Genomic DNA, 27749 nt, shown 5'->3' with positions numbered 1-27749 from the left:
ATTACCCAAAACGCCAGTTACTAAAAACGTGTAGTGCTACTACACTTACTATACTCTAAATTTACCCTTGGACTAAGCTGCAGCTTAGACTGCACTGCTTTGGACTCTTATAGAATTATATTTAGTAAGCTGAGTTTCATCACTATTTTTAAAGTTCTATGAAATTTGTTATTCAAAGTATAATTACATAAGTATAGTAATTATAAGTATAAACATAAGCTATAGAGACATTATTGAAGAAGCTATTTTTGTGATATTCAGAAGAGAAATTTCTTCCTGGACTCAGTATCAGGCTGTGCATCTCCTAAACAACTGATTTGATTGATCTTCAGAGTATTCTGAAAATTGGAACTAAAATGCTTTCCTTTTATTTCTAAGCTGCTAGTATCTTATCAATTGTATGTTAATCTTATTCTTCAATCTTCAGTAATTTTAACATATATTTTAAACACTTTAAGAAACAAGTGAAACAAGGCAAGGTACAAATAGAAGAAAAAAACAACAAATAGAGAAAAAAAAAAAGGTACAAGTAGAGGAAAAGATAAAAGCAGATATATAAGAAAGATCAAGAAAAGCATCGAGACAGAAGAAACAGGAAGGAAGAGAGAGAGGAAGGTGGTAGTGTTTGCTGTGTGAGGTAGTAAATAACAATGTGGATCTGGATCTTAAGAAAGCGGCATGGCAGGAATACATAATTATAGACAACAGCATATTTCTTCTGAAATGCCACTGTACTGAATCAGTCTAAATAACTGACTTCCATGTGGAAATATTTTCTAATTCTGATTATAAAAATATTTCTCATAAAATGTGACCCATTTGTTATTTTTAACAACTTACTAGAAGTATCATTGATATAAAAAAAACACACATGCTTAATATTTACAATTTGATGAATTTGGACACATTTATATACCTGTAAAGCTATTGCTATCTTCAAGGTAATGTACATATCCATCACCAGTGTTATTTTCAATTTAGGTCTGTGAAAATCATTTTCAGTTTTGCTACTGTATTCTTCCTAAATATTTTTATCTTTAAAGCTTTGCAGGTTTTTTTCAGAACTCATATAATAAACTCTAATTACATTGAATCTTTACTGTACTTTCTGAAGTAAAAAACCTATTCAGCTCCACAGAGAATGTGACTGCATACCTGAGACGAGTTGCATTCGCTTGTCTGCTCTGGCTGTTCTATGCCAAATTGAACTAAAATTACCACATAGCACACTTCAAGACCAGCTGATTATCAAGCAGGTTTTAAAATGCACATAAAATACTATCTAATGACAACTATAGATGATAACTGTAGCATTTGACTGACTGTTAGAGAAAAAAATACTGAGTTCTTGCATTTGTAGGGTTTTTCTATCCATCCAGATTTTGAGATGAAAGACTGTGTGCCTTTCATAAAAAAAAATGTCAAACACATATTGGATACAAATTACTTCATTCCTCCTTTGGGGATGAACAGCTTACAGAGCAGTAGGGAGCACCAACATCTGCCTCAAACCCAGAAAACTGTACTTTCTTCATATCTATCACCTTTCATCTCCAAGGACATTCTCTATGTAGAATTCTGGGCATATACATGAATGAATGAATATATATATATGTATTCATTTCCCCTGATATCCTTATTGTACCTAAAATTTATTTAAAACTTCCTCTCCTAATAATTTATTTCCAAGAAAGGGAATAAAACCCAGTGAGCTTAGTAGCTTCATTATCTACATACACCAGAAATCAGCTGTACCTCGAGTAGTTTCAACAATTATTCTCATATGAAGCAAACAAATCAGTAAAGCAAATATTTATCTGAAATTCAAACTTGACTATATAATTAGTACTTTTCATTCTATTGAGATTAATCTCAACAAGTTATTCACTTTCATCTTTGCCAATGTCCAAAAGGAGGCTATAAGAATATGTACACACAAAAAAATTAACTCCAATTTCAAATAACTCCTAAAATCTAGTTTACCATATACCTATCTCAAAAACATTTTTCAGGTCTTTAAATTCCTCTCTCAAACCCTCCTCATCCCCAAATCCAAAGTTATATATCTCTAATAAAATAGGACCCTATCTTCATAACTAATATAATGGCCCTGAGTTTTCAATAACTAATATCACCCTTATAGAAATCCTTGATGTGGCAATGATCTGTAATGTAGTGTTCTTAACAGAAGTTTTCAAAAGCAATAATATCATGGCTTTACTTACGAGAGGTTTTGGAAGCAAGAAGCGTAACTTGGGACCCTCCTAAGAAGTGAAAACCCATTACATTCACCTGATCATCTTCCGACTGCTTGGCAAATCCTACAAAGAAAAGAAAAAACATCACCTTACAAAACCACAAGGCAAATACTTACTGTTTAAAATAGGAAGCTTAGTTGATGATAACTTTCTATGGCACTAGTCGAGTCTGAAGTCCATGTGTGGACTATATTAACTAACTTCCACAGTTGCTTCCAATTGCTAAAATTTCTGCCTCACAAGAATATGCTAAAATCATTTAATTTCCTTTCTTCTACTAGTTCATTCTAGGTCTGAGGCAAGAAATGCACAAGATGAACATAGAATATCTGTCACACCAGAAAAAAACTATCAGTGACTAGAGAGCTATATGAAAAGGACATAAGAGCCAACTTAAAGAGACTACCACTGGCCAGAGAAGAAAATATTTGAATATCAAAAAAGATAATAATTGCAATGGAGTAAAACACATCAAATATATTTAAAGGCATATGTTCACATTCACACTAAAAACAAAAGAGAAAAGCCAAATGCTCACTACTGAAGAATTCTAGAGAATCAACTCAGTATTTTAAAAATCACTAACAAAGGTAAGGAATCAAGCATTTACTCTAATGATCCTACTGAACTGTACCACATAATCAAGGTAAATAAGGGAAATATTCTCTGTACATAAATATGCCAGCTAAAAAATTGAAGAAAGCCTGAAAGCCATCATTTTTCAACTTCCAATGAATGAATGGATCTGAGTATTGACTAGCTATTACAGTCACACAAAAAAGTTCAGTTCAATTCAATCGCTCAGTCGAGTCCAACTCTGCAATCCCATGAACTGCAGCATGCCAGGCTTCCTGTCCATCACCAACTCCTGCAGTCCACACAAACCCATGTCCATTGAGTCGGTGATGCCATCCAACCATCTCATCCTCTGTCTTCCCCTTCTCCTCCTTCCCTCAATCTTTCCCAGCATCAGGGTCTTTTCAAATGAGTCAGCTCTTCATATCAGGTGGCCAAAGTATTGGAGTTTCAGCTTCAGCATCAGTCTTTCCAATGAACACCCAGGACTGTTCTCCTTTAGGATGGACTGGTTGAATCTCCTTGCAGTCCAAGGGACTCTCAAGAGTCTTCTCCAACACCACAGTTCAAAAGCATCAATTCTTCACTGCTCAGCTTTCTGTATAGTCTAACTCTCACATCCATACATGACCACTGGAAAAACCATAGCCTTGACTAGATGGACCTTTGTTGGCAAAGTAATGTCTCTGCTTTTTAACATGCTGTCTAGGTTGGTCATAACTTTCCTTCCAAGGAGTAACCATCTTTTAATTTCATGGCTGCAATCACCATCTGCAGTGATTTTGAAGCCCAGAAAAATAAAGTCAGTCACTGTTTTCACTGTTTACACAAAAAAGAGACAAACATATTATTTACCCACTGCTGAAAGTATATACCACCATTCATGAAGTACTGTGGCCAAAATAATCAGTCCTTGAAAACTGGGGCCAAATTTACCCTCCCATCACAAACAATTAAAAACTGGGTATAAAATAATCAAACCATTTTTCAAGACATTAGAAATTAGCAAATGAACAACAGTCATCTCTGACAGACAAGAAACAAAATGAGTCCTATGTTTGCCCCAGTTTACCACCTAGAGAAAATTTCCAAGCCTCAACACATGGAAGGGAAGCCCGAGAGCAACCCAGCATTCTTTCTGAGTTGAGGAGATAAGAGTTGGGAATCTGGAAAGGCCAAAGTGGCAGAAGTTCTCAAGACAGAGAGAGGATAGCACTACAGAGAAAGAACTCGAGAAATCTGCAGAGTCCTCTTTGAGTATGCAACAGAATACTAATCTATTTAAAACCAATGATCTCAATAATCACATTAAAAATAAATGGTCTAAACACCTCACTTAAAAGACAGATAATATTGGATTGCATTAAAAAATCCAAGACTCAATTGTATGCTACCTATAAGAAGTCCACTTTAAACATAACGACGTAAACAACTTAAAGGTGAAAGAGGGAAAATATATATATATATATATATATCATTGTAACACTAGGCAAAAGAAAGTCGGAATAGCTATATTCTTATTATAAAAGTAGATTTTAGAGCAAAGAATATTAACAAAGGCTATTAACAGAGGCTATTTCATAATAATCCAGACAACATTATAATCCTAAACTTTTATGTGCCTAAAACAGAGCTTTAAAATATATGAAGGAAAAATTTCAGATCTGGGAAAAAAAGAGAGACAGAGAGAGAGAAATAAACAAATTATAATTGAAGATTTCAACAGTCTACTCTCAATAACTGACACATGTAAACCAAAAACCTGTAAGGATATAGAAGATTAAAAACACTATCAGAAAACTTGTCTTAACTGACATTTCATAAGATTCCACCCTACAAGAGCAGAAAACCATTATTTTCAAATGCTCGATTGGGACAGTTTTTTTTTTTTTTTTTCATTTATTTTTATTAGTTAGAACATTCACTTCACAAAACTGTCCTAATTTAGGGGCACTAAATAAGTCTCAATGAATTCACAAGAATTCAAGTCACACAAAGTATGTTCTCCTACCACAGTGAAATTGAATTCCAAATGAATAACAAAAGTTCTACGGAAAATCCCCAAAAGTTTCAAAACTATACACCATACTTCTAAATAACGCTAGGGTCAAAAAAAAGAAATAAAATGGGAAATTTGAAAGTATTTTATACAGAATGAAAATTAAAAATACAATATTTGATAGTTGCAGGATGCAGCTAAAGCAATAGTTAGAAGAAATGTTATAGCATTAACCAACTACATTAAAAAGAATGGTCTCTGCTTTCACCTTAAAGAACTAGAAAAAAGAAAATTAAACCCAAAGTAAGCAGAAGAAAATCAGAGAAATTAAAAAGAATAGGAAACAAAAAATAAAAAGATGAAATAAATAAAACCAAAAGCTGGTATTTCAGAAAGAGATAAAAATAGATACACCTCTAGTCAACAGATCAGGAGGAAAAAAAGAGAGAAAACACAAATTACCAATATCAGTAATGAGTGAGTTGTCTTCACTCTAGATTCTACAAATGTTAAAAGGATAAGAAAATGTTATCAACAACCTTATGCCAATAAATTCAACAACTCAGATGAAATACACCTATTTTCTGAAAGATAGAAAAGTACACTCAATAAAAAATAACACGAACAGTCCTATATCTTTTGAAGAAACTGAATTTGTAATTTAAAAGCTTTCCCATACACAAAACTTTAGGTCTGGAAAACTTCCCTGGTGAATTCTTCCAAATATTTAAGCAATAAATAATACCAATTCAGCACACTCTTCAAAAAAAATTGAAGAGAGGTAAATATTTCCCAATTCATTCCATTAACTCCACATTAATAACTCATAAGGAAGCAAAATTATATATCAATATCATTTATAAATATAAATGTAAAAATTATAAACTAAAGTTTAGCAAATTAATCCAACAGCCTGTTGAAAGGAAAATACATCATGATCAAATGTGACTTATCTCAAAAATGCACAGTTGGGCTAATATTCAAAAATTAATCAATGTAATCCACCTATTAACAGACTAAAGAAAAAAATGACATAAAATATTTCAAATGATATCAAAAAAGCATTGAAAAACTTAAATATCTATTCCTAATGAAACTCATAGCAAACCTGGTATAAAAGAGAACTTTCTCAAGCTGGTAAAGGACACCTACAAAATATTTACAGCTATTAATAAAACATATTTAATGCTTAAAGACCAAATGTTTGCTCTCACAATTTCTATTCAACATCATCCCAGAAGTTCTAGCCCAGGTTTAAAAAAAAAGCAAGCAAAAAGTAAACTGAATCTCCAGATTAGAAAGGAAGAATAAAAGTGTTTTCACTTGCAGATGACATGATCCTCTATGGAGAAAATCTGATTAAATCTTTAAAAAAAAAAAAAAAGCTAGCAGAACCAATAAATGGTTTAACAATGTAGCATGATACAAGATGAATATACAAAAACCAACTGTATTTCTATGTAGTAGGAAGGAATAATTTGAAACTGAAATAAAATACAATTTGCAAACGCATAAAAATATATTAAATACTTAAGGATAAATCTGCTTAAGATTTGTAAGATAAGTACATTGAAAACAAAAACTCTTAGTGAGAAATATAAAATAAGCCCTAAATGAATGTCTATATTTTCATCTTAAGAAACTAGGATAAGTGGAGCAAATTTTACCATGTTCAATATTGTTCAGATGTTGTTTCTCTCCAAATTGATCTACAGAATTAAGTCAATTCCAATTCTAAGCAAAATCCCAAAAGGCATTTTTTAAATTGATAAGCTTATTCTAAGATTCATGTGAAAATGTAACTGATCAAAGTTTCAACAACAACTTTGGAAAAAAAATAAAGTTAGATAAATTACATTACCTGATTTCTAGACTTACAAATAGCAAACAAGACACTATTTTGTGTGTGCTAAGTTGTTTCAGTCGTGTCCGACTTTTTGTGGCCCTATGGACAGTAGCCTACCAGGATCCTCTGTCCATGTATTTCTCCAGACAAGAATATTGGAGTGGGTTGCCCTGCCCTCTTCCAGGGGATCTTCCTGACCCAGGGATTGAACTAGGCCTGATCTCTTACATCTCCTACATTGGCAGGCGGGTTCTTTACCACTAGCGCCACCTGGGAAGCCCCAAGACACTGTTTGGTATATAGAAATAATGAAGGACAAAGATAGATAAATGGAACAAACAGAGCAGAAATATATATATACATTCCAATTATTTATATAGTCTTATGATGTATAGTCAGAGGATTTTCAACAACTTTTCAAAGACTATTCAGAGCAAGAGGATAGGCTTTTCAAAAATAGTGCTGGCACATTAGATATTTAAATGCAAAAACATGAACTTTGTCCCTATCTCACACCATACACACATATCAACTCAAAATAGATAAGATTCCTAAATGCAAAACATGAAACTAGAGAACTTCTAGAAAAAACATATGAGAAAAAATCTGTAACCTTGAGTTAGGCAAAAATTTTTTAGATATAACATTAAAATCATGATCCATAAAAGAAAAAAAACTGATAGGTTGGGCTTTAGCAAAATTAAGAATTTCTGCTCTTCCAAAGACATTGTTAAAAGAATGAAAAGATACACCACAGACTGGGAGGAAATATTTGCAAATCACATAATCTGATAAGGGAGTGAAAAGGACAGACTGAAAAAAAAAAAAAAGAGCACATACCGAGTAGTTCCATTTTACAAAATTTTAGAAAACACAAACTTACCCATAGTGACAGAAGGGAAACAAGTGTTGCCTGGGGATGGAGGGGAAAGGCTAACAAAGCAGAACAAAGAAACTCTTTGGGGTGATGGATACTTTCAGCATCATGATTGTAGGGATGGTTTCAAAGGTATACATAAACATCAAAACTTACCAAATTGTACACTTTATACATGTGTACATAAGTTATACTCTAATAAAGTTGTTTTCTATAAAAAAAAAAATACACTGAAACTGTGTCTGAGAATTAAAGAAGATATTAAAATGTACCAGAAGAAAGATAAGTAAATATTTTATAATCTTAAAATAGAGATCATTCCAAGCACAACATGAAAACTTGAAACTAAAAAAATAAATGAAATGAAACTTTAAATTTTACTACCTAAAAATAAAAACTTTATATGTTAAAAGAGCACAAGTAATAAATAAAAATTACAAAATTTCTATGCTAACAAATAATTTAGAAATGCAAATTTTAAAAAGAGATGCCACTTTTCAGATAACCATGTCAAAAATTTTAAAAGATTTAAATCCAGCTGCAACTCGGTACAAACCCCGATACTGGGTGTGTAACTTCATATAATTATTCTGGAAATAACTTTGGTATTTGAATACAGCTTTCAAATGTGCATATCCTTTAACTCAGCCATTTATCCTCAAGGAATTCCTCCAAATAGAAACAGAGAAGTACAAAAAAGCTATATACATGGTACCTCCAAACAACAGAAAGTGACAGATGCTCAGTCGTTTCCGACTCTTTGTGACCCTATAGACTGTAGCCCACCAGGTTCCTATGTCTGTGGAATTCTCCAGACAATAATACTGGGGTGGTATGCCCTGCCCTTCTCCAAGGGATCTTCCCAACCCAGGGATTGAACCCAGGTCCCCTGCATTGCAGGCAGATTCTTTACCATCTGAACCACGAGGGAAACAATAGAATATTACGTTAATATTAAAATACAAATTTATTCACAAACGAAGATAGCCATATATTTGAGTACCATAAAAGACTGCTACAATAGCATGCTATTTGTTATAACATTTAAGTAAAATTTTTCTGTAAAATTTCTGGTATGTCAGCTAACCTAACATCTATTCCCAACCTCCTTTTTCTAAGCCCATCTACATTAGTTCTCAGTCCCCTTTGCTGTAGAAGAGGCCATGTGACAATATTATGGCTACTGAGCCGTAAGTAGAAATCTGCTATGAACTTTATGGAAACATGCCTTTCTGATAAAAGTTAACAGTTACTGCCATAGTTATCTCTTTCCTCTACTTCCTGCCTTGTAGTTAGATGACTTAAGCACTCTAATGGCAGAAAATGAGGAGGAAAAAACAGCCTCTTGATGAGAGTGAAAGGAGAGTGAAAAAGCTGGCTAAAAACTCAGCATTCAAAAAACTAAGATCATGGCATACAGTCCCATCGCTTCATGGCAAATAGAAGAGGAGAAAGTGAAAGCAATGACAGATTTTATTTTCTTGGCTCCAAAATCACTGTGGACGTTACTGCAGCCACAAAATTAAAAGATGCTTGCTCCTTGGAAGGAAAGCTATGACAAACATAGACAGCATATTAAAATGGAAAGACATCACTTTGCCAACAAAGTGGTATAGTCAAAGCTACAGTTTTTCCAATAGGCAAGTATGGATGTGAGTGAAAGTGAAGTTGCTCAGTCGTGTCCAACTCTTTGCAGCCCCATGGACTGTAGCCTACCACGCTCCTCCATCCATAGTATTTTCCAGGCAAGAGTACTGGAGTGAGTTGCCATTTTGAAAGATGGACCATAGGAAGGTTGAGCACCAAAGAATTGATGTTTTTGAATTGTGGTGCTAGAAAGGACTCTTGAGAGTCCCCTGGACAGCAAAGAGATCAAACCAGTCAATCCAAAATGAAATCAACCTTGAAGATTCATTGGAAAGACTGATGCTGAAGCTAAGCTCCAACACTTTGCCCACCTAATCCGAAGAGGCAACTCATTGGAAAAGACCCTGATGCTGGGAAAGATTGAAGGCAAGAGCAGCAGAGGTTGAGATAGTTAGATAGCATCACTGACTCAATGTACATGAATTTGAAAAACTCCAGGACATAATGAAGGACAGGGAAGCCTGACTTGCTGCAGTCCATGAGGTCGCAAAGAACTGGACATGACTTAGCGACTGAACAACAACAAATCCAAAACAGCTATCTTATTGCCATGGAAGAAGCCAACATACTAGAGAATGCACATTGCAAAGAGAAAATAAACTGGGTCTTTGATAATATTCACAAAGCATCATACCAGCTTTCATACCCACTTCTGGACTTCTCTTTAATCAAGATCAAGAAATTTATATTATCTTGCTTAAATCACATTTAGCCAAAATCATCCAGACAATTATTTATGTATATGTAGATGAGATGGCTGGATGGCATCACCGACTCGATGGACATGTGTTTGAGTAAACTCCGGGAGTTGGTGATGGACAGGGAGGCCTGGCATGCCTCATGGGGTCGCAAAGAGTTGGACACAACTGAGCAACTGAACTGAACTGAACTGATGTATGTAAATATTTTCTGTATAGCCATTAAGCATATTAAAGTTTTTTAGAATTAGAACATTCTCTACTAGCCAGGATTTGGGGCACTAGACACCTCCATTCAAACACTGTTGATAAAGTTAACTAGTATGGCCCTTCAGAAAGTCAATTTCACATTACGTTTCAAAAGCTTTAAAAACATTACCCTTTGGTGGATTCTGTAATTCTGCTTTTACATACTCATCAAAGAAATAATAACAAATTTAGAGAATCAGTGATGTAATATATTTACAGTATTAATAAACTGAAAACAACATAAATGTTGAAAACTACAATGCTGGGCAAATGATTTTATAGTACAGATTTATGATAGAATAGCATGCAATTATTAAAAATCATAAAACAAAAATCTAATTACACAGAAAAGTGTTTCATAACAATATGCAAAGTAATATTCTTTGGCAGGATGAAATGCTTAGAGAAAATATTTTTTAAAAGAGTACGGAAATATAATGAAACATAAGTAGATACTGCTGGGTAGTAGAATTATCAGTAACTTTTTTTCTTCTTGGTTATCCATTGCTAAACTTCAGAAATCTTTTGGAACCAGAAAAATTAAAGCTATTTTAAATATACAAAAAAGTACTGAAATAAACAAATAGGAAGAGATGTAGACTAAAAGTTGTTTTATTTCTTTTCTATGAAGAGCATTCATTTATTTCCATTAAAAAATAAACTTGCAATAGCAACTTTAATATCAACATATAAAAGTCACATATAGCAAAAATGAATATATTATGAAAAGTAAAAAAGTAGCAAGAGTATTTATTTTAAATAATTACAGGATTCCAGTATGTTTATTATGAATACAAATCTGGAAATTCAAGAGAGAACATGCTGTATTCATAAACTGAATCTTAGGGGAAATTTTTAAAAATTTGTCATTGAGTCTTACTGTTAAAATGAATAAGATGCAAATATACGCTGATGAACCTACAAAACATCAAAACAACTAAGTCCAGAATCAGGACAGAAATGAATGAGTTATCTAAGCTTTCCTTAGTACTTCTATCCAACCAGAGCTTACAGAGGCTCCTTCTCTGATCAAAAGCATGCATCCTTATTAAATCTCTATTGGTTTCAGCCATCTACAGTAAAGATCGACCACTCAGAAGCCAGTCTTAAACATTTTTCAAAGATATTAATAAATTTAGCATGCAGCATATGCAATTTATATTGTCAGGATAGGAGAGCAAGGAACTAGTATGCTTGCATAAGATGTTACAAAAGCAGTGGCTCTGCCCTTTTTATAATCCAACTTTAATACAAGAAAATTGACTAGAAGAAAGTGAAGGGAAAGGAATAAGAAATCAAAAGGCACAAAACTACTTGTTAACTACAGACACACAAGCACACACACATGCTCATTCACTCAAATTCATCTGAACTAAAGAATAGATTAAGTGTAATAAAGAGCATCTTGGAGATTTTTCATAGAGTTATATATAAATAAGGCTTTTAAAAAAGACTTCAAATTAATGAAAAGTAAATGTTAATCACTTTAAGTAGTTAATAACACAAAAGTTGACTTACCATAAATTTCTAAACCTTGTGGGAAATACTTTGTATTCTAAATCCTATCCACTAATGCAAGGGTGAAGATGCATCTTACAGTCAACAGTGCTGAATTTTAATGATGGATTTAAAAGGGTTGATTTAATTCCCAGATATTTTTTTAATTCCACTTCATCACCGAGAAAGTTAATAGATATGACACATTAGAAACCCTGGCAACTAAAGATGTTTGATCCAATCAATGCTTCTCTCTTTTCTAACTACTCAAAAAAGAAAAACCAACACCTGGAGAAAGTCACACCTTCACAAATTACCCCAAATGTTCACTGTGATGTTCAAGCTTTATACATGAAACCCCTTCTAAAACATCAGAGGCAGAGAATGAACACTGTCCCTTCCAACTGCTGAAGACAGCGGAATCACAAACACCTACTTAAGAGATTACTTTTCAGAGGCATAAGAATATACTTTTAAAAGGTACATCTCCAAAAACCTACAATGAAGGTGAATAATAAATATTTACATGCTTAGAAAAGGGATATATTCAAAAACCTACAGTAAAGATGAATAATAAATATTTACATTCCAAGCCCAAAAAATCCCAAGGTCTAAAAAGAAACATTTGATGTCTTCATTTCTGTATTCCGAAGCAAAATAATGATTATAATAATTTTAATCAAACTTAAAAGGTGCACTTTATTACCTTGTTGATATAAGCCATTCGCCTTTGAACAGGCAAACAAGAGGAAAAAACCCTTGAGGTATTTTTATACTCTGACTTAACAATTATCTGATAATTACCCTATCATTACCTGTTGATGAAGGATTCCATTCTAAATTCTTAACATTTCTGATGTTACAGGCATGTTACTTCAAAAGTCCTACCTGGAAAGAGACTGAGAAGACTGACTGGAGATTTGTTGGTATCAATAGTTAGCTTGTGGCTTGCAGTTTTTGAAGGCTGGCCTGGTAAGCAGACTAATTTCAGAGGAAGTCTAAACTTACACTGGCTAACTCGAGGAATGCCTGAAATTAAAAAGAGAGAAATATATACTCGTAAATTTGACAAATAAGAAAAAAACTGTACTATTTCACTAATTGTAGTACATGGTAACAACATATCTTAGTTTAAATGTTTGCTACCTGACCATTTCATCTAGCACAACTGAAATAACTGGAAAGCATTATCATAATTTATGTTTTTACATTATTATCCAAAGGTACAAGGCAAAAATAAAATCTTAAAAAGGAGGATAAGTGTAAGCTCTGCCTTTAATAATAATATCATTTTTAAAAATTCACAGTTGAATGTTATATAAAACATTATATGCAGTTATATTCAATTACTAAACTGTTATGAAGACCTTCAAACCTCTAGTCCTAATGCAAGACTATCAGCTGAAATGAACAAAGAATATGAAGTTTATATCAGGAACACTCTGTATGACCACATCTAATCATTTCTCTATCTCCCCAATCTTTTAATCTTTAGCTCTTTTATTTACTGAAGATTCAAAGTACAATTAACGATTTGCAATAAACTATGAGCATGAAAGCAGAATTTGTCCTACTGAAGTTCTAATAAACTTCATGTCATTTTACACATCAACATTAAGAATATTACTTTCATACAAATTAATTTTTCCCAATTCATTTAACTTTACATATCACTTTTAAACAGCATTTTGAAAGGTTTACACAGTCATTCAATTCTCAAATTTTTTCAGAAAGTATAGAGGCATATTGAAATAGGCAATTTCATGAATAAATAACAATGAAGATTTTTATATCAGAATTTAAAGTTTTTAAAAGCCATTCCTTTTAATATTCCTTAATATTTTTATAAAAAATGAAACTGAAACCAAAGCAAACTAGGCTCTCTACTAATAAATCAAGTAAAGCAATTCTACAACTTTAGTTTTCTCTCCTTTTAATCTAGGATTCTATATTTGACTGGATAGGATAAAAAAATAATATACAGAAACCTATATCTTAGTAAACTACTATAGAGAAAGGGAAGACTTAAAATGTTCTATTCTACCTAATGGATCCACACTTTAATTCCTTTATTTCTTTACAGTGGAGTCAGAGGGCAGGTTAAAAATAGGAAAGCAGAAGAAGGAAAGTTTGGAGACACGATCCCAAAGTAGGATTCCTAGAATTAGCAATATATTTTGTTAATGCCAACTGGAGTTCTGTGGTTTATTCTACAACCAAGCTGGGAGTACACTTTTCAGTACTACTTATTCACAAGGATAGTGAGAGATCATCAAAAATGGCAAACATATTGATATATGAGGTCAATTAAATACTTTTTCAGGGCATGTGGAGCGTATTTGTCATTCTCTTCAATATAATCTATTATCCATCAAATTTTACATAGCTCATTTTTTGCTCATAACCAACAGATGTTAAATTCACTTCTCCTGGAATCCTAGATGCAAATTATAACTGGTGTCTCTTCAGAAAAGTCCCAGGGTATTATTTCCTGACATTTTGTGAGGTTTTAGAGGCATGTGAATTTGTACTTAACAGTGATGAAATGTTTTGACTCAAAATATTATGGTAACATGATCTAAGCTACTGCTCAAACCACAACTATCAATATCACCATAAAAAAATTACAAAGTATTATTCTTTCCAACTTCATATATTCCATACATCCCCAAATTATGAAAATATACCTACTAGTATGCTTCCTCTATAATATATAAATTACAGCCTCAATTAATAGATGCAATCTGGAAAAAACAGGAAACTGTAGCCTATTTCCATTTCCTTCATTTTAAATGAATAGAATAATGGGGAAAAAAACACTTCATCTTCTGACAATTCTGTACATGCACAAAGAAAAGCTATCATCTATGTACTTTCAACCAAATCTGAGCTAATTGTTCAAATAAAATTTAACTGTAAATACTCTTCTAAAATTATACTGCTAAAACTGTGGCTCAGCTTCACTTGGACCAGGTACTGATTGAATTTGTGGTAAAACAAAATTAATCATGATCAACGCTAGCTTTACATTACTTATATATATTTGAAGATTATTGCCCTAAATCTCCAAGAACCCAGAGCTAAAGAAACTAGTAGTATATACATGTTTTTAGAAATTTAAACAAATGGATTGCAAGCACTAATAAACCCAAAAAGGGTAATACATTATAACTCAATTCACAGTTCAGTTAAGTCAGTTAATGACAATATCACACACTAGGGCAATGGTTAGCAGTTGCTAAGATTTGTAGAACCCCTCCAGAATTTCTTTTCTCTCCAAGAATTGTAAACCTGTTTCATAGGACATTTGGAAAACATTACTTTGAAAAATGATGACACATACTTAATAAAATGATTATGGCTGTTTTTTAAATGATGGCAGCTTGAGAAGTTTTACCATCAGGGAAGAAAAAAAGAATATGAAATCCTTTAGAAATAAGTTTAAGGAAACAAAATCTTTAAAAGAAAAATTACAAAGCCAGTATTTTATAATACTTCCCACCAAATTAAAACCTAAACATTTCAAAATATAATGTCTAGTATTTAAACATGGGGTTTATCAGAGGCACATTACTATTGAGGTTTACATTTTATTAAGAAACTTGAAATGTAAATTTGTCTGCCAATTACTCTTCAGGCTATAATTGTACCTAAGAACCTGAAGCCGAAGATGTGTAGAGGTATGTGTGAGGGTAATAAGGAAAGGAAAAAATTATATGTATTTGAAGACTTTCCAAAGTTGCTAGTAGGGTAGCTTTCAGCTTAGTTGAAAGAGCCTAATTTGCCCTAATTGTCTACCATCAGCAATATTTAGCTGGCAAAACAGGCTATTTGGCTTATTCAACTCTCTGAGTATAATGCTGAGAGAGAAGAAAATTTGGTCATTTGTAATACGCAAATATTGGCCTATTCACTCATCAGACTGACTTTGTTCTACAGCTTTTTAACAAATATAATCACTTCTCCTTCAAATACTTCCCCTGCTAGCTTACTTGAGGAAATGGATAGTCACAAGTACTAGGGTGCAATTAATCACAAAATTATGTAACACTTAGAGACAAAATTCACATCAAAATCACTCCTGACAGAACAGTTTTTCGAGGAAGAGAATTCTAATTACCCCTGGCACACCCAAGAGACCAGTATCACTGTCAAGAGGGAAGCCAAAATGTGCTTCAAAAAAAAGAAAAAAGAAATTATATACCAGAGTAGAATAACTATATATTACACATCTATATAATACCTTTAGAACTCTTTCCAGGGGCCTGCTAGAGTCATTTCGTATTGAAAACAAGGGGCCCGAAAGCAGTAGCAAGTCTGGTAGCCAGAACTTCCTTGATCCCTTCCTGTTATGTCTGGCTACGTACTGTGCTCCATCTGCAGTCATGTTTTACACTGCCCAAGTCATGTAACTTTAATGCAGAAATAATGGAGACTAATTCTTATGGGACAACATAAAACCTCATTTGCTTCTCTTTTTCCACATTGAAAAGCAGGACTTGCTTATCTGCAATACAGTCTGAACAGATCAGGTCAATAAAATGGAACAGTCTTTGAAATGTGAAGCTTTGTGTATAAGTAAGATCTAAATGGCAACATATTGTTTTTTGCATACTAGGTGAACCTGAATATTTCAACTCTACTCCTGAAGCTTAATTAAAATTTTTAAATATAGCATAAGAGATTATTAAAACTGGCTTTAGCTTTGCATTGAAATACTGAAATTTCCATATATTGTGATTTTTTTCTCATAGTTTGATCGGAATTTATAGTAAAAGGGAATAAATTACTTTCAATAATAACCTTTACAGAATTTTTTAAAAACTCAAAATAATTTAAATAATAATACAGAATTTTCTAAAAGCTATTGCAAAATCTTATCAGTTACATGCAATCTTGCAAAGTGAAATGTAAATATTAATTACTAATATTTTTAATAGCCCAAACTCTAGTTTGAAAAGGACACTTTATGCAAGCTAAAAGCTTACTTCTATTAAAATATTTCTCATATAAATAAATTTTCACCTTCCAGACACTGTGCAATTGAGGTTGTTGGTACCACCACAACTATATGAATAAATAAGGCCATTAAGTATTTTATTTATCTAATATTACCAATTAATATTATCTAATATTAATCTTAAAATGGCTAATAAACTAAGAAAAACCATCCCATTAAGTCTGTGTCTAGAAAGAAAAATAATCAAAGTAGAAGATACTTTTAGAGTGTCTCCCATATAATCTCCCATATAATTTAGAATACTGCACAATTCAAGGACTTGAACCCTGCTCTCAAAGAGTTCAGAAATCTACTAGGGAGACCTAAGGAACAAACAATGAAATTCATATTATGATAAGTATTATAGCAAAGTCATAAACAAAGAATTTGGAGAAGACAAAAGAGTGACAACACTGACCCAGGCAAGTTCAAGGGGTCAGATTCTTGATAATATTTCCCCACAAATTCTAAACAAAACAAGGAATAGGCCCATAGCCTGAGTACACATGGCATTCTGATCAGACAAAGGGGTGAGTCTTTTGGGGTATACAGAATCAGACAATTTAGAATTCAGAATTGTTTTCCTTACTCTTTTTAAGTAAACTAAGATAACAGAGCATACAGGCAAATCATGAGTAACTTACAGACATAAGTAGTCAATGACACCTTTGGTTTTGTTCAAAAATGTCATGAAGTTCCATTGTTTCTCATGACTCTGAAACAAACTAATAATGAATGACAAATCTCTATTATGGAAACATCTATTGTCTTCTCTGTAGCCAAATCAAGGCACTGAATCACCCTAAAGAGGTTGCTAGAGTCAAAACAGCAGTCCCTAAAAAGAATTCACTCAAGGGATAATACCACAGTTCAATTACCAACCAAATTTCATTTCTGAAATTCACTTTGTTCTAAATTATCTTTTCACTTACCATCAGGATTTCTCTCTATCCATCAGAGACAATGCAAAAAGGGATGGGGAGAAAGAATACAACAAATTATTTGTCATAAAATTATAGCACAAATTTAATGCACATCTGCTTGAAATATAAATTAAAACTTTAAAGATTCATACAGATGATTTAAATGGCCCGCAAATAAATATGAGCCAGTTCACAGTTGAAGAATATAACATGAGTAACTGAAATCTAATAATATATTTGCTCTTCCATTCTCACAAGTCCATGAGATGGTGTTATTCCAATATAAAGTGGCAAAAAGACGTAAAGATACACGATCTAACCAAAAACACACCAGATTCAACATGTAAATGACATCAGAGCATTACATGAATTTTGGGGGGAAAAAAATGAGCTAAAGGCAAATACATATAATTAGTATTTCCAGTTAGCCTTGCTTATATTATAATTTAATTAAAATTAGATATTATTATGGAACAATGCCTTTTCTTTCCAGCTTGTCTAGGTATTCTTTTACTTTTATAGACTTGTTTTTAATTTCAAATTAGCTTTCAACCAATTATTGTCTATGCATTTTTAGTAATAATTTATAATCTTTCAAATTCCATCTTCACAAAAGCATAATAGCTAAAAATGGTATGCGCAACCATAAGCTCACCAAATGATTTAATAACTTTATAGCGTAGTTTTAAGCTTTTGTCTGCTTGCTAGGTATTTCATTTATTTATTTTAAATTGATTTTCAACTACTTTTCCTTAAAGATAAATGAAATGATTAGTTGAATTATGGCATCAACAATCTCTACAACTGTATTTTCAAGGAGTAGCAAAGATAAAAAGTATAATTTTTTATCCTATGATTATTGAGATGTTCAATTAATGATACATTATCTAGAGATTTTAGCCAACATGTCCTATATTTTATTTCATAACTCACTGAACATTTAAATGTTCTTTTCAGAAATATCCAACTAAAATGTCCATCATTTCTTGATCCCTCATGGAGGTCCTGTATTTCTTTCTGAAGCCAGCTTTCTCAAAGCTGCTTAAACATAAAATATTTACACTACCTCATATTTTGAAAATATAGGTAAAAGGTTAAAGTGGTCACTTCTGGCTAAAAATGATTTTTTATAATTTAAAATAAAATTATTTACAAAGATGAAACAGATTTTGAAAACTTGTACTAAAGTTATGAAGAAAAACCTCCAAGCATAGAGTTGTCCATGCATAAAACAGAAAATTCACTGAGACAAAATAAGAACTACTGTTTTAAATACATTGCCAAGGTGCCTCATTAGCACAGTAGGTAGGGTGACAGTTTCATAAAAATATTGCTAAGTAACCAAAGTGGATATCAATAGAAAAAATATGAATATGGCATCTCTAAGGCTTTTTAAACTAAGACAACTGTACAGAAATGCTTAAAAACACAAATGCAACACTACTGAAATAGCCTATCAGTTATACTATATTCAAACTTTTTTTAAAAAAGCAATGACTATTATTTATCAATCAACTAATTGTCAAACTATTACTATGAAAAATTCACTATATAAAAACACACAAAGAAACTATAAAATTGAATCCAACTTGAAATTTATAATAACTGGATCTCTACTAGTCTAAAAAGAAATTTTGATCTATCAGTTTCTTGAAATAATACAGATCCTGTTCTTAAGTATTTTAACATGTAAGATATTAAAGAGTTTCATTTAATCACTAAAGCAGTGTCTGAAACTCTAAAGACTGCCTTAATATTAGAGTAACCTATATGGCGATTTTTACTAATTCAGACTAGGCTTTTCTGTTTAGCTCAAATACATGAAGTCTGAGTAGATAACATTATTCTAGTGAGAATAAAAAATATCATATTCACTATTAATTGAAAAGATAGAATCAAACATTACATATAGAAATCAGCTGAATAGACTTATCAGTAATTATTCATAACACATGAAAGTAACTTGGACAGATATTTTTTATCTAACACTGTGTAATAATATTTTTTCTTTTAATAATAGTTACAATATGTTTTCCCATCTTAAACACTTAAACATCTAACCCACAACTCCAGTAATTTAAAAGAAGTGATTATTAGGCTTATAAATTCGTGAACTATATGTTTACCTGTTGGTCTGGAATAAGAAACAACAGCATTTCCTTCCAATTCAGGTGGTAAATAACTTCCTTTCAGATAAACGGAAAAGCCTACAGTTCTAGTCATATCTGGTGCTATAAGCAATGTAAAAATAATATGTTACATAATTTCAAATAGGCAATTATTATTAACAACAACTGAAATTAGACATACACTGCATGCCAGCTACTGTCTTAAGCATTTTACATAACACTTGCATAGATCAACTCATTTAATCCTCACAACAACCCTACATGGTGGTCACTATTATTATCTCCATTTTTGGTGCATGAGGAAAATGGCAACAGAGATTTAAAAGCTTGCCCAAGGTCATATAGTTAAGACAGAGGTAGGAATTGACTCCAGAACAAAGGTACCTGCCATTCCACACCACTGCCTTTCTTTACTCAGATGAACAGGCAAGATGAACAAAGAAAAAGGTACACAAAGGGAAAGAGAATTTGGGAGTGGGAAATAGTGCTTTACCATGGCTAGAACACAGACTGCAGGAGAAAATGAAAGGGGGAACTGGATATGGATGTAGCAACTTAGCAGATTGTACATACCCTTCCATATTCATGTACTTGACCTCCAACATGTATTAGAGAGCTATAAAAAGTTTTCAACTGGAAAACATTAATTATCCAGAATGTTTTAGAAAGACAACTTGGAAGTACTGTGAAAATTTTACAGATAAAGTAAGATGCCACCTACAAGTTTACCTCAACCACTAACCATTCATTCACTGATTCAATGAGTACTTATTGAGTTTCCACTATTTGCCACACACTCAGGTAGAGGTTAGTTATATAAAGAAAAAAAAAAAGAGATGGTCTTGATTTTTATGGGTAAAATTAGGGTTCCCATCTAAACACTGGCATAAAGAAAAACAGAAAAAGACTTGACAGACAATTCAGAAGTCATTTTATCAGAATTAATGACAACTTGGATGTAAGTGGTAAGAGAGACTCTATACAAATAAATCTTACAAAGAGTTGCCATTTATTACCTATCTACTATTTTAAGCGTTATTACAGATATCATACATAGATTCATTTTCTAATTAAATCTAATTAATTTTCTGATTAAATTCAAATTAAAATAGTTCTGCAAGACAGATATCATTATTTCCTTTCTGTAGAATTAAAAAAAAAAAAAAACGAGGTTCCATATAATTACCAAAGTAGCTTGCCCATGGTTACACTGAGTGAGTATTAGAAAGTGAAAGTGAAAGTCACTCAGTTGTGTCTGACTGTTCATGACCGAATGGACTATACAGTCCATGGGCTTATCTAGGCCAGAATATTGGAGTGGGTAGCCTGTCCCTTCTCCAGGGAATCCTACCCACCCAGGGATCAAACCCAGGTGTCCCGCATTGCAAGCGGATTCTTTACCAGCTGAGCCACAAGGGAAGCCCTTGAGTGTCAGAGCCAAAACTCAAATTCAGGACACACTCCAAAACCAATAAATATTCTTTCTAGTGATTCAATAAATAGCTCACTAGAGAAACACCATTAAAATATCCTTCCAAAATATAGTAATTAAGTACAATTGCTGGTCCATTTAGTTAAGAAAATTGCTTGAAGATCTGTAGTTACTATGGCTCAACAGCCATTCGTTGAATGTCCATGACTGATGTTTAGAGGGGAAATATAAGCAAAACAACACACTGATTTCAGGAAAATACCTGATATATTCAGACAAGAAATATAGCCATGAAATAAATCTACTAATAAAAAAATTAATTAAAAAAAAACCTCACACCATGATAGACTTTCAGCCAAAAGAAAACACTTACCCATAGATTCAAAGGTGAATTGATCATCAGTTAGTACTAAAGGTGGTTGCACATAGATTGATAATTTGATCTTCTGCAGTGCCACTCGATTCCGCAGTGTGACCTGAGAAAATAGAAATTGCTATTAACAGAAAATTATATTTTTTCCAAGTTGATAGAATACTACAACTACAACAAATAATTAGAGAAATACAATCTAAGAAAAAAAATGAGCTATCACAAAACATAATGTGTAACATAAGTAGTAGATTAAAAAGTTCTACCCAGTTAGAAACTGGATAAAGGAATCCAACAGACTTTTTCTCCAAGAAGATATACAAGTAGCCAACAAGCATATGAAAGAATGCTCAAAATCGCTGTATGAAATACAAAGCAAAACCACATTGGACTACTACTGTACATCGACTAAAATGCTATACTCAAAAAGGTAAAAACAGGTGTTACCAAGAATGTGGAGAAACAAGAACCTGCCTAAATTGCTGATGGAAATGTAAAATGGTATAGCTAATCAAGAAAAAAGTCTGACAGTTTCTTTTAAAATTAAACAAATTTATCATTTATCCTCATAATTCCTTATGAAGAGAAATAAAACAAATGTCCACCCAAAATCTTGTACACATGTATTAGCAGCTTTATTCACAATAACCAAAATTAGAAACAACCCCAGTGTCCATAAACTGATGAAGTGACAAACAATATATGGAATATCCATACAATGAAATATTATTCAGTAATAAAACTAAAGGAAGTACTGGTAGAGGCTACAACATGGGTACATTACATTATTAAGATGTTAAATGAAAGAAGCCAGTCACAAAAAGACCACATATTATTTGATGCAATTTATATGAAATATCCAGAGTGGGCAAATCTACAGAGACAGAAAATAGATTAGCAGTTGCTTGGGGATGGTAGTGGGATTGAAAGTGGGGGTGTGGAGAGAAAAGAAAGTGACAGCTAAGGAACACAGGGTTTTTACTGGGGTGGGGGACAAAATGTTTAAAAATTAAATTGTGGTGATCATTCTGTGCATGCGTGCATGCTAAGTCACTTCAGTCATGGATGACTCTGTGACCATATAGACCTATAATTGTATGGCATGTGAATTATAACTGAATAAAGCTATTAAAAATGGTCTATCAATAGCAGACCCAAAAAATCTTCCCTCATGTCTGGCAAATAATTACATCATAAAATATTGTATGTGTTAATTCTTCTTTACATACATGTGGCATTATGAATTATTTATTTTATCTAGTATCAGTATATCACCTTTTTCAGAAGTTAACTGCTCGGTAAAGATTTCCTTACTATGTAGGTATTTGCTAGTTTAACTACATATGTAGTTTAAATACTACACTTTCTTCTGTGGCTTAAAGCAAAAATAGCTGACATAACTACTCTAGAAAACATCAAAGAATGGCAATATTGACTAATTGACTACATATCTAAGCTGGCTGTACTTCCAAACTGGTGCTTCTGGTTGATGATGCTAAGAAAAAACCCTCCCACTCCAATTAGAATTAATAGCTAAGAATTCTGGGGTAATAGATTGCCTCAGAAATAGGGTGAGTATGGGTTGAGAAGGCCAGGACTTCTCTCATTCCCCCTAAAGAGAAACATCAGCAGACTTCATCAGGCCCAAAGATGTTTGCTCGGCCACAGTGCTAAGGGAATCAAAGAAAAAGCTTAAAGATCTGGCTTCCATTGGGAACATTCTCTCTCTGGTTTTTATCTCCTAAAAATCCCAGCCTCTTTGAATCATCCCCTTTGGATAATTTTATCCACATGGCAAGCTGGATTTATTATAGTCACTAGTGGGGTAGCGTTGCCAGACCAATTAAGTCACAATCTCTGGGGGCAGACCTGGGTATTGGTATTTTTCTTAATAGTTCCCCAGGTAAGACCTATGTACAACCAGAGTCGAGAAGCTCTCTTCTACGTGGTTTTTTTTTTTTTTTTTTTTGCCTTGGAGCACTTCAGTCTTGCTACTATAGTATACGAGACAGATTCATTTCACTACTAATTAGCATAACGTAAGGGCATGGCTTCCCTGGTGGCTCAGTGATAAAGATCTGCCTGCCAACGCAGGCGATGTGGGTTCGATCACTAGGTTGGAAGGATCCCTTGGAGGAGAAAATGTCAACCCACTCCAGTATTCTTGCCTGGGAAATCCCATGGACAGAGGATCCTGGTGGGCTACATTCCAGGGAGTCACAAAACAGTTGGACATGATTTAGTGACTGGGCACAAGCAAGGGCATACTTAATTTTAAAGAAAAGACATTGTTAATTTTCTCTTAGGTAAAAGGCATGCATCAACTATACCTTAATTATATACATATACACACACACATATATATAGAAACTACGGAAAGAAAAATAATATACAAGTATAACTGGCCTACAAACCCTATATATATATATATATACAATTAGATTCAGTAAATGTATTAATTTTAAATGATGTGTGTATTCTGTACAATTTAAAAATAAATGTAAAATTTTTGACTTGCAAAGTAAGAATTTTAAAGGACAATAATTGATGAAAATAAATACAATAGCTCTCTTTCGTGGCGCCTCGAGGCTGTTGGCCACTTCAGAATGAAGCTGAACATCTCTTTCCCGGCCACTGGCTGCCAGAAGCTCATTGAAGTGGACGATGAACGAAAACTTCGTATCTTCTATGAGAAGCGTATGGCCACAGAAGTTGCTGCTGACGCTCTGGGTGAGGAATGGAAAGGTTATGTGGTCCGAATCAGTGGCGGGAACGATAAGCAGGGTTTCCCCATGAAGCAGGGTGTCTTGACCCATGGCCGAGTTCGCCTGCTACTGAGTAAGGGGCATTCCTGTTACAGACCAAGGAGGTCTGGAGAGAGAAAGCGCAAATCTGTACGGGGTTGCATTGTGGATGCCAATCTGAGTGTTCTCAACTTGGTCATCGTGAAAAAAGGGGAGAAGGATATTCCTGGACTCATTGACACTACAGTCCCTCGTCGCCTGGGTCCCAAAAGAGCTAGCAGAATCCGCAAACTTTTCAATCTCTCTAAAGAAGATGATGTCCGCCAATATGTTGTGCGAAAGCCCCTAAACAAAGAAGGTAAGAAACCTAGGACTAAAGCACCCAAGATTCAGCGTCTTGTGACTCCACGAGTTCGGCAACACAAACGCCGGCGTATTGCTCTGAAGAAACAGCGTACTAAGAAAAACAAAGAAGAGGCTGCAGAATATGCTAAACTTTTGGCCAAGAGAATGAAGGAGGCCAAAGAAAAACGGCAGGAACAGATTGCCAAGAGACAGAGGCTGTCCTCTCTGAGAGCTTCTACTTCTAAGTCTGAGTCCAGTCAAAAATGAAATGTTCTAAGAGTAACAAATAAATAAGATCAGACATCAAAAAAAAAAAAAAAAGAAAAGAAATACAATAAATACAGCAAATGAACAATGAACCCTCCGATTTTCACTTTATGAGCCCTAGGTATGGGGGGAAATCTGCATACCATGAAAAAAGCTTCCTTAATGATGTCTGAAAATTTATTAAAAAATTCATAATACCTTTTTAGTAAAACCCTAATGGTAATTACAGGAAGAACTATGCATGTACATGGAATATAATTTAAATAATTTAAATATTTTATTATTAATAATAATCCTTTCCTGGTGACTCAGACAGTAAAGAATCTGACTGCAATGCAGGAGATCCAGGTTCCACCCCTGGGTCAGGAAGATCCCTTGGAGAAGGGAATGGCTACCCACTCCAGTATTCTTGCCTAAAGAACTCCATGGACAGAGGAGCCTGGAAGGCTACAGTCAATGGTGTCACAAAAAGGCTACATTCTGTGGTTTCACGACTGAACAACCAACACCTTCATACTGGTTTGTCAGTTCACTTCAGTCACTCAGTCATGTCCGACTTTTTGCGACTCCGTGGACTGCAGCATGCTCGGCCTCCCTGTCTATCACCAACTCCTAGAGTTTACTCAAACTCATGTCCATTGAGTTGATGATGCCATCCAACCAACTCATCCTCTGTCATCCCCTTCTCCTGCCTTCAATCTTTCCCAGCATCAGTGTCTCTTCCAATGAGTCAGTTCTTGGCATCAGGTGACCAAAGTACTAGAGTTTCAGCTTCAGCATCAGTCCTTCCAATGAATATTCAGGACTGATTTCCTTTAAGATGGACTTTAAGATGGTTGTATCTCCTTGCTGTCCAAGGGACTCTCAAGAGTCTTCTCCAACACCACAGTTCAAAAGCATCAGATCTTCAGTGCTCAGCTCTCTTTATGGTCCAACTCTAACATCCACACATGACCACTGGAAAAACCATAGCTTTGACTATACAGACCTTTGTTGGCAGAGTAATGTCTCTGCTTTTTAATAAGCTGTCTAAGTTGGTCATAGCTTTTCTTCCAAAAAGCAAGTGTCTTTTAATTTCATGGCTGCAGTCACCATCTGCAGTGATTTTGGAGCCCCCGAAAATAAAGTCTCTCACTGTTTCCCCATCTATTTGACATGAAGTGATGCAAACAAGTGCCATGATCTTAGTTTTCTGAATGTTGAGTTTTAAGCCAACTTTTTCACTCTCCTCTTTCACTTTCATCAAGAGGCTCTTTAGTTCTTCTTCACTTTCTGCCACAAGGGTGATATCATCTGCATATCTGAGGTTATTGATATTTCTCCTGGCAATCTTGATTCCAGCTTGTGCTTCCTCCAGCCCAGCACTTCTCATGATGTACTCTGCGTATAAGTTTCTCAGGAGGCAGGTCAGGTGGTCTGGTATTCTTGTCTCTAAGAATTTTCCACTGTTTGTTGTGATCCCCTCAGTCAAAGGCTTTAGCATAGTCAACAAAGCAGATGTTTTTCTGGAACTCTCTTGCTTTTTTGATGATCCAGTGGAGGTTGGCAATTTGATCTCTGGTTCCTCTGCCTTTTCTAAAACCAGCCTGCATATCTGGAAGTTCACGGTTCATGTACCGTTGAAGCCTGGCTTGGAGAATTTTGAGCATTACTTTGCTAGAGTGTGAGATGACTGCAATTGTGTGGTAGTTTGAGCATTCTTTGGCATTCCCTTTCTTTGGGATTGGAATGAAAACTGATCTTTTCTAGTCCTGTGGCCACTGCTGAGTTTTCCAAATTTGCTGGCATATTAAACGCAGCACTTTCACAGCATCATCTTTTATGATTTGAAATAGCTCGATTGGAATTCCATCACCTTCACTAGCTTTGTTCTTAGTGATGCTTCCTAAGGCCCACTTGACTTCACATTCCAAGATGTCTGGCTCTAGGTGAGTGATCACACCATAGTGATTATCTGGGTCATGAAGATATTTTTTTGTACAGTTCTTCTGTGTATTCTTGCCACCTCTTCTTAGTATCTTCAGCGTCTGTTAGGTCCATACCATTTCTGTCCTTTATTGAGCCCATCTTTGCATGAAAATTTCCCTTGGTATCTAATTTTCTTGAAGAGAGCTCTAGTCTTTCCCATTCTATTGCTTTCCTCTATTTCTTTGCAATGATCACTGAGGAAGGCTTTCTTCTCTCTCCTTGCTACTCTTTGGAACTCTGCATTCAAATGGGTATATCTTTCCTTTTCTCCTTTGCCTTTCACTTCTCTTCTTTCCATAGCTATTTGTAAGGCCTCCTCAGACAGCCATTTTGCCATACTGGTCTGGACATGTATTTTAAATAAAACTAATGATAATAGCCATTAGCAGCTTTCTATATTCATGGAACCATGCTAATAAATTATTTGTGTGTATTATCTCATTTACCCTCTACAACATTGTGAAACAGGTACTATCTATCACTATATCCCATTTTACATAAGATAAAAATGTGGTTCAGAGAAGCTAGATAATTTGACCAAGGCAACTCTGATTATAAGTGGAAGAACCGCCAGTTAACTTCTGTCTGTCAGAGTCCAGAGCCCATGCTCTTAATTAGCTGTGGTTAAGAATCAAAATAACTGCAAATGAAAAAGAACCCCCATTTTACAGTTTAAAAACAGAGGTTCAGAGAAACTCAAAAACACGTTTAAGACCATCAAGCCAATATATGCAAGTGAGCTGAAAAGAATGACCAAGAAGGTCTCAAAAAGAGCTTAGTTTTAAAAATGAAAACAAAAAATCCTTAAAGGAGTAATAAGCCACTTTTAAAGCGGCAGACGTTCTGACTCTGCTAGGCATAACAATGCATACTTAGACAACAATCATACAATTTTACACTGTTACAAGTGTTTGCATTTAGTTTA

General features: G+C 33.9%; 2 protein-coding genes across 3 annotated transcripts in view; one reads left to right on the top strand and one right to left on the bottom strand.

Annotated features, from left to right (window-relative positions):
* Positions 1-27749, bottom strand: part of BBS9 (Bardet-Biedl syndrome 9) — a 436742-nt gene that overhangs the window by 219699 nt on the left and 189294 nt on the right. For both annotated transcript variants that reach the window (XM_070468373.1, XM_070468376.1), the window contains 5 exons: positions 21504-21606; positions 19696-19800; positions 17579-17593; positions 12536-12676; positions 2226-2321 (listed from right to left, as the gene is read on the bottom strand). In XM_070468373.1, coding sequence (XP_070324474.1) covers positions 2226-2321; positions 12536-12676; positions 17579-17593; positions 19696-19800; positions 21504-21606 — 460 coding nt within the window. The remainder of the gene's footprint in view (positions 1-2225; positions 2322-12535; positions 12677-17578; positions 17594-19695; positions 19801-21503; positions 21607-27749) is intronic.
* LOC110132619 (small ribosomal subunit protein eS6-like) lies at positions 24092-24871 on the top strand. The gene has a single exon (XM_070471812.1). It carries the CDS (start codon positions 24107-24109, stop codon positions 24854-24856), a length of 750 nt encoding a protein of 249 aa, XP_070327913.1. The 5' UTR covers positions 24092-24106; the 3' UTR covers positions 24857-24871.

The sequence above is a fragment of the Odocoileus virginianus genome, chromosome 1, assembly GCF_023699985.2.
Source record: "Odocoileus virginianus isolate 20LAN1187 ecotype Illinois chromosome 1, Ovbor_1.2, whole genome shotgun sequence".
Lineage (NCBI taxonomy): Eukaryota > Metazoa > Chordata > Mammalia > Artiodactyla > Cervidae > Odocoileus > Odocoileus virginianus.
The sequence above is the reverse complement of the archived record's forward strand: the minus strand, read 5'-3'. Positions and strand labels throughout refer to the sequence as shown.

Excerpts from the sequence above, each read along its gene's own strand:
- LOC110132619 (XM_070471812.1), top strand. The coding sequence starts at position 24,107 with ATGAAGCTGAACATCTCTTTCCCGGCCACTGGCTGCCAGAAGCTCATT.